This window comes from Oryza glaberrima, chromosome 1 (genome assembly GCF_000147395.1).
Source record: "Oryza glaberrima chromosome 1, OglaRS2, whole genome shotgun sequence".
Classification (NCBI taxonomy): Eukaryota; Viridiplantae; Streptophyta; class Magnoliopsida; order Poales; family Poaceae; genus Oryza; species Oryza glaberrima.
In genome coordinates, this window is record NC_068326.1 from 16891606 (window position 1) to 16900380 (window position 8775).

Below are 8775 nucleotides of genomic sequence, written 5' to 3' on the forward strand. Positions count from 1 at the left end.
AAATAATTCTGAAGATGTATCACAACGTGCATCTTTAGATATGTCTTTTGGATTAGAAATTTTTTTAGAATGGATGAAGTATAAAGGATCTTTTACCGATGGAAAATGTGACGGAAAATGCTTAACCTGGTCTAGGGGGTGTTCTTTCGCGTTCACATAAGTATCGCGAGGTGCTTAAACCGGTTTTACAATTGGCAGACCAAGGGTACTCCAGGCAGCGTCCTCAATCGGAGTCAATTACAATCAAGAGTCAAACACGCCGGTCGTGTCACGTTTATAAACACGAGAATTCCAAACTTGAAATTAACTAGAGGCCGCAACTCCTGGAGGAGCATCGTTTCCGTTGCTATCCTTCTCCCATTTTCCACACGGCATGGACTTGGCCAGCTAGCTTCCGTGTGTTCCTGTCCCGCAAGTTTCCAAGTCTAATTGCGCCATAATTTGACAATGTGGTGCTACAGTAAACATTTGCTAATGACGGATTAATTAGGCTTAATAAATTTGCCTCGTAGTTTTCTTGCAGAATTTTTGTTATTGGACTACGTTTAATATTTTAAATGTCTGTCCGTATATCCTATGTAAGTATGTAACAACCAAACCCAAAAACTTTCCCCAACTAAATCAGGCCTAAAAACGAATCAGAAAAGGGCAAGGTGACATATCATCCCTCCTGATCAACTCCCAGGCCGGCGCTAGAAACCTCACTCTGCACATACTAGTGTCGAAGCACCTAAAGCTAATGCTTCTACTGCTCTTCTTCGCTCTCACGCTAGGCCATGGGGCCAGACCGGCGGCGCCACTGCCGCGGCGTGGCACATCGCTGCGAGCTGAAGTGGCGGCCCTTCTCCACTGGAAGTCCACCTTGAAGGGCTTCTCACAACACCAGCTGGGAACATGGAGGCACGATATCCACCCGTGCAACTGGACTGGCATCACCTGCGGCGACGTTCCATGGCGCCAGCGACGACATGGAAGAACCACGGCAAGAAATGCCATCACGGGGATCGCCCTCCCGGGTGCCCATCTTGTGGGAGGGCTGGACACCCTGAGCTTCAGGTCCTTCCCTTATCTGGCCAGCCTCGACCTCAGCGACAATGGCCATCTGTCGGGTACGATCCCTCCTGGCATAAGTTCTCTGTTAATGCTTTCCAGTCTCAACCTGTCCAGCAATCAGCTTACCGGAAATATACCTCCATCCATTGGTGACCTTGGGAGGATTTCCTCAATTGATCTGTCGTACAATAATCTGACTGGGGAAATCCCTCCTGCGTTGGGTAACCTTACAAAGCTTACTTATCTTTCTCTCCTTAGCAATAAGCTGTCCGGTAACATCCCATGGCAGCTTGGGAAGCTTCATGACATCTCGTTTATAGATTTGAGCCTCAATCTTCTTGCTGGGCCGATACCTTCTCTATTTGGAAACCTCACAAAACTCACCTCTTTGTTCCTCGTCGGTAATCATCTATCTGGACCTATACCTGACGAGCTAGGTGAAATACAAACGCTTCAATATCTAGATCTGCAGCAAAACAACTTGAACGGCTCAATTACATCCACCTTGGGAAATCTTACAATGCTCAAGATCTTGTACATATATCTGAACCAACATACTGGTACTATCCCTGTAGAGTTTGGGATGCTGTCAAGTTTGGTTGAGTTGGACTTGTCCGAGAACCATTTGACCGGCTCAATTCCCTCAAGTGTTGGAAATCTTACTTCGTCAGTCTACTTTTCTCTTTGGGGTAATCACATAACTGGGTCATTCCCTCAGGAGATTGGAAATCTTGTGAATCTCCAACAGCTCGACCTCTCAGTAAATTTCATAACTGGACCAGTGCCATCAACTATAGGGAACATGTCTTCCCTCAACTATATATTAATAAATAGCAATAATCTCTCTGCACCAATCCCAGAAGAGTTTGGGAATCTGGCAAGTTTGATATCATTTGCATCCTATGAAAACCAATTGTCTGGTCCAATCCCTCCGAGTTTGGGAAAATTGGAGAGCGTGAGCGAAATTCTACTGTTCAGCAACCAGCTATCAGGTCAATTGCCTCCAGCACTCTTCAACCTCACTAATTTAATTGACATCGAATTAGACAAGAACTACTTGGTTGGCCCGTTGCCTGATTTGTGTCGGGGTAAAAAGCTAGAGATTTTACATCTTTCTCATAACAATTTGAATGGTTCGATGCCAAAGACTTTGAGGGATTGCATTTCCCTGCGATCCCTCGGCATTAGCTACAACAAAATGGATGGAGACATAACTGATGCATTAGGAGTGTACCCCCATCTATGGCGGTTAAGTTTAGCGTCAAACAAATTGGTTGGCCGGCTTTCACCAAATTTGGGATCATGTCAGAATTTGACAGCACTTAGTTTTGCAGACAATATGATAAAAGGCGGTATACCTTCTGAGCTTGGGAATCTAAAAAATCTTGTAAAGCTCAGTCTGTCCACTAATAGGTTGACTGGGGAGATACCACCTGAAATTGGCAAGTTAGTCAATCTAAATTTGATAGATTTAAGAAACAATCAACTTTCTGGGAAGGTCCCAAATCAAATTGGCCAACTTAAAAGCCTTGAGATTCTTGATTTCTCAAGCAATCAGCTGAGTGGAGCTATACCAGATGACCTTGGTAATTGTTTTAAGCTGCAGTCTTTGAAAATGAGCAACAACAGCTTGAATGGGAGTATACCAAGTACATTGGGCCATTTACTTTCTCTACAAAGCATGCTTGATCTTAGCCAGAACAATCTTAGTGGACCAATACCATCCGAACTTGGCATGCTCGAGATGCTCATGTATGTAAACTTGTCACACAATCAATTTACTGGTGCTATCCCTGGCTCAATTGCAAGTATGCAAAGTCTATCAGTGTTTGATGTGTCATACAATGTCCTCGAAGGTCCTATTCCTAGACCGCTCCACAATGCATCGGCAAAATGGTTTGTCCACAACAAAGGTCTTTGTGGAGAACTTGCTGGCCTATCACATTGTTATTTGCCTCCTTACCACAGAAAAACCAGACTAAAGTTGATAGTTGAAGTCAGTGCTCCTGTATTCTTAGCTATTATTTCTATTGTGGCAACTGTTTTTCTTCTTTCAGTTTGCCGAAAAAAACTCTCCCAAGAAAATAATAATGTGGTGAAAAAAAATGATATTTTCTCTGTATGGAGTTTTGATGGTAAAATGGCATTTGATGATATAATTAGCGCAACCGACAATTTTGATGAGAAGCATTGCATTGGAGAGGGAGCATATGGTCGTGTATACAAAGCAGAACTTGAAGATAAGCAAGTGTTTGCGGTGAACAAACTCCATCCAGATGATGAAGATACTGTACACGATGAAGAGAGATTTCAGATTGAGATTGAAATGTTGGCAAAAATCCGACATCGTAGCATAGTGAAGTTGTATGGATTCTGTTGTCATCCAAGGTACAGGTTTCTCGTTTGTCAATACATAGAGAGAGGAAACCTAGCTTCTATCTTAAATAATGAAGAAGTAGCCATCGAGTTCTATTGGATGAGAAGGACAACCCTCATAAGAGATGTAGCTCAAGCAATTACTTATCTTCATGATTGTCAGCCTCCCATAATTCATCGTGACATTACGAGCGGAAACATCTTACTGGATGTTGATTATAGAGCATATGTCTCGGATTTTGGCATTGCAAGAATTCTAAAACCGGATTCATCAAATTGGAGTGCATTAGCTGGGACCTATGGCTATTGGCTATATAGCACCTGGTATGTGTATACAGTACAGTACAATATTCCATATATACTAAAACTTGTTAACAATATAATATTGCTTTGCACAAACATATATTCCTGACTTTTATATATGTTTCCATGTTGGTTGTAGAATTGTCCTACACCTCCTTAGTCACAGAGAAATGTGACGTATATAGCTTCGGTGTTGTGGTGCTTGAGGTGCTGATGGGCAAACATCCTGGAGATATCCAAAGTTCTATTGCTACTTCTAAATATGATGATTTTCTTGATGAAATCTTGGATAAACGTCTTCCAGTACCTGCAGACGATGAAGCAGACGACGTGAATAGGTGTCTCTCCGTTGCGTTTGACTGCCTACTTCCATCGCCGCAAGAGAGGCCAACCATGTGTCAAGTTTATCAACGACTTGCCATCTGAAGTTACCTTGCTTATCTTAAAATCTTTTTTATAATAATGAGAGGCTCCCTTAGGAGCCACCACTCTTAAGGATAACAAATATGTTCATGGACTCTCATGTAAAATAATACTATGTGCAATGCGCCAATGCTAGGTGGGTATTCAACCAGGGTGGTTTCATCCTGTGTGGTATTTGATGCGGCTATCTGGAAATTTTAGTAAACAATACTAAAACATAGAAGTGTGTGTCATACTGATCTGATCACTTCTACTCCGTTCAATATTGTAAGTTGTTTTGATTTTGTTCTGAATCTAACTTCTATAAATCTGACCAAATTTATGGAAATCTGAACCAAGTTAGTTTTATTTTTTTATGGTTAGAAGCAACTTAGTTTGATCCACAATTGAGTATTTGAATACATGGATAGTATATTTGTTTTGTGTTGAAAATATATTGCTATATTTTTCTATAAATTTCATCGAACTTAAAAAGAAGTTTGGCCAAGCATAAACATCTTACCATATATTAGAACACATGAAGCTATAGCTTCGTCCTTGTGTCTCATTCTCCATCTTTCATTTCTTCTTATCTCCTCAAAATACCTCTTAGAGAATAAACCGAAATTGCTAACGAGCGGACAATCGCCGTCTGTGTGCCCACGCGATCAGGTCCTCTTTTTTTTTTTCTTACCTTTTCTGTTAGAAATTGCTCCTAATTTTTTAAAGCTGTTTTTATCTTTTTTTTTATTACTATTACCGACTTTCATGGAGCCAAGTTAGCGCTTCTTTTTTTTTTTCTTTTTTCTAAGCCCCTTCCTTACATTGTTTCCTTTTTATGACACCGCATTACTTTTCTATTTTAGTAAATTTATGCACCTAAAGTTTATATACTTCAAGTTTACACATCTAAAGTTTATATATCTAAAGTTTATACACCTAAAATAAACTTTAGACCCAAAGTTTATAAGTCAAACGTTTATATATCTGATTCAAATTAGAATTTGAATTCAAATATTTTTATATATAGTATTTCTATGCATAAAGTTTATATGTGCCCAAAGTTTATAAGTCAAAAGTTTATATACCCGATTCAAATTTGAATTTAAATTCAAATATTTTTTATATATAGTATTTCTATGCATAAATTTTATACGTGCTAAGTTTACGGTATAAAGTCTATACATAAGTATAGAGTCTATGCACATAAATAAGAGTATTAGATTTTTTTTTCTAACTTGTTTTTTTTTTAAAAAAATTATGGTGTAGTAGGAAGAGAAGAAGGGAGGAGGAAGGAGAGAGGAGCGTGTTAGGGGAGGGGAAGGGGGGGGGGGGGGGTGATCGCCCACAGCGATCACCCGCACATTAGCGATCCCCAGAATAAACAATGACAATTAATAGCAGATTCTTGAAGTTATTAATAAGATAAGTTTACTGACCTGGAAAAGAGAAAGATTGTTGTTACACATAAAAACAAAATCCCAAGTGTCATGGCAAAAAGCTCAAGAATTTCCTTCATCTAAACCATCTCTCATATAACAATTACTTAGATGAATAAGGTTTCCTAAAATAAATGGCCGTTCACAAGTGACAAGCATAGTCAAGAATAAAATGTGACAAGGAAAATTTAATTAGTTGAGAGTTTATCATTTTCACTTTTAGCTTTGAGTTGATTTTTCAGTCAACATCTGCTCATATACTGATAAAAATGGGAAAGAATGAGGAAGTGGACGTGCAAACCTTCTCACTAAACAAAATTGGGGGGTATTTGGGGCCAGTTTGGGTTCGACCAAACCCCTCTGACGTCCAAATACTCTGCAATTTTCAGTGAAGTTCAGAAATCGTCAGACATTCAGAAATATGATGTGTTTTTAGAGTTTGCACGTCAGGAGTCCGAATTATCTCCCCCTGTCAGGCTCGGAATTTCTATCCAAAATTCCAAACGCTTACATGTGTGTGAACCCTCGTCCAGAAATCAGCCGAGGCACACAATAACAAATTGATAATAGAGTACAATTATTACTCCAATTAATAAGCGAATAAAATGTCATTACAGAGGTAGATAGTTCCTCTCAATCAATAAAGATCTAAGCAGCGGAAAAATAAGATAAACGGCGCAGACGACTCCACTCCACAGGCAGCTTGACCAGGGCTACACCTAATCCTCCACACCATCAGCATCACTGTAGAACTCCTCCTCTGATGAATGATTGCAAGGTGAGTATATGACATACTCAGCAGGCCACGCAGCAAATATGCAAATGCACAGGATAACAAAGGATGTCATAGTAGGGTTTCATTTGCATAAACAACATTTAATAACCATTTCAGAATTTAATAAAACAGTTAATTAATAATTAAACAATATTAATCCAACGCTATACAACATACCCTGTTGCATAGGCCCAACCATTCTGAACAACCATCCCGGCTGTATAGTTCTATCTCCAAACCAGGAATATACCATTCCAAACTAGGAGCTAATCAAATTATTACCAGTTATAGCATCTTTTATTATGGTGAGAAGTGTGAAACTAATCACGAAAGACATTGTTAGACCCGCCCATAACCGCGGGCACGGCTATTCGAATAGTTTTACTCTGGCCAGAGGTGTACCACTGTACCCACAAGACACAGCCCCACGACATGTCACCATGCGCCTCGATACCACCACGGTACCTCGGAAAGGAGCTGTGACAGTACCCCTCGCACAACACAATCCACCATAGCGCACCATTCCTGGATCATAATCACCCACTTATAAACAAGGCATGGACTCCCCAGCGACCCCCGTGGGCTTATCTCCGCCACTTCTCAGTCTGGTGCTCCGCAATGAACCATGCTATACAAAAGGTAAAGCCGTTGCCCACGCTGGCTTGTGGTTGGCACGGTTAATGTTTCACAACCGAAACTCGTGAACCGGTCCTTAATTGTCATGAGCACGACCATCAAAACCATGTGCTCACAACCCACCTTTATCAAGTTTTAGTTGGCAATTTAATTAATTAACTAATCATGATTGACCATCGTGAGCTATCATTAAGCCATCATTAAATAATAGTGAATCACAAATTATCCCAATAATGTGCTTATGTTTCTAAGCATGGCTAAGCAATCATATCTAATATCTAGCTGAACCAATATATAAAGCTCAACTAGTCAAGTTATAATAACCCAAGGTATCAAGGAATAAAGTAATCAAGAACAAAAGGGCTATAACAAACAATAGGTTAATTCCACCCAATGACATTCGAAAATAAATGCAATAGTTGAATAGAAACAATAGCTTTAAACAGGATCAACATGCTCAAAGGGTTGTTTGGGATCGACCGGTCCACGGCCAGACCACGAGAGACGACGACGATGACGTCAGCGGTGACGTCACCACCGGCGGTGACTCGGGCGTGCAAGCTCGCCGGCGAACGACAGCGTGACGACGCAAATGGAGGACACCAACTCGTAGAGGGCGACGCGGTGAACTCACCGGTGACCAAAACAACGGCGGAAGATCAACGGACGGCGACGGCGTCGAGGAAGAAGTGGCGGCGACCTTCGGCTTGACGACGACGGCGATGCTCCGGCGACCTACGGCGATGACGGAGGGGTGGACGAGATCGGCGACGGCTTGGTGACCACGACAGTGACCTCCTCGAGTAGCGATGACGACCGGAGCGACGGCGGCGTACGGCTGGAGCTGCGGCGGCGACGGCGGCGCTAGGCTACACGGTGCTAGGGCTCTACCGGCGATGAGAGGCGAAGGCGAGGGTGGCGGCGGGTAGTGGCGGGCTTGAGGGTCCTTTTATAGGGGCAAGGAGGCGGCGGCGAAGGCCCACGGCAACCGGCGACGCGAAGGAAAGTCTAGGGTTCGGAGGAGAGAGATCGATCCGAATCGAACTCGAATCCACGGATTTCCAAACGATTTTAGCCGACGATTCCAAAAGAGAAAAGGTAGAGGAAATCCCGAAGATAATTTCCCCTCTATTGATTTCACCGGAGAAGGAAAGGCGCGAGCGAATTTGGAAGGAGACGGCGGCGCGGCTCGGCTAGGGTTCCTGCCGGGCGACGGCGCGAGGAGGACGACGAGTCCGATAGGTGGGACCCACCTGTCAGCGGCCGTGCGCGCGCGCGCGGGCGGCTGTGGGCTGACTGGGCCGAAGAGGAGAGAGAGGGAAGGTTTTGGGCCGACTTTCGGCCCAAAGCCAAAAGAGGACTTTTAGAACCTTTTCCAATTTAAATTATTCATGAAATGCAATTTCATTTATTAAAAATACCTCCTTGGCTCAAATAAATCCCAGAAAACTTTAGGGACTAAAGAATCAAGCAAAGTATTTAATGAAATTTTATCCGGCCCCATTTTATATTGGGATTTATTATTTAAAATTAGATCTTCTTTTCAATGCTTTTAAAATCATTTCTAATAATTCCAATTAAACAACAATTTATATATTTGAGATTTTTAGGGTGTGACAAACTTACCCCCCTTAAATAGAATCTCGTCCTCGAGATTCGGAAGAACTGGCGAACAGATGCGGATGAGCTGACTTTAATTCATCTTCTCGTTCCCAAGTTGATTCTTCTTCCGAGTGATTACTCCATTGAACTTTACAAAAACGGATAACTCGATTTCTGGTTTTTCTCTCA

At 42.0% G+C, this 8775-nt stretch overlaps 1 protein-coding gene across 1 annotated transcript; it reads left to right on the forward strand.

Moving 5' to 3' along the window:
• The first annotated feature begins 686 nt into the window (after positions 1-686).
• On the forward strand, positions 687-3314 carry LOC127774769 (receptor protein kinase-like protein At4g34220). Its single transcript, XM_052301096.1, has 2 exons — positions 687-1109; positions 3217-3314. The coding sequence occupies exons 1-2, from the start codon at positions 740-742 to the stop codon at positions 3312-3314; spliced, it is 468 nt and encodes a 155-aa protein (XP_052157056.1). The 5' UTR covers positions 687-739.
• Positions 3315-8775: the final 5461 nt, after the last annotated feature.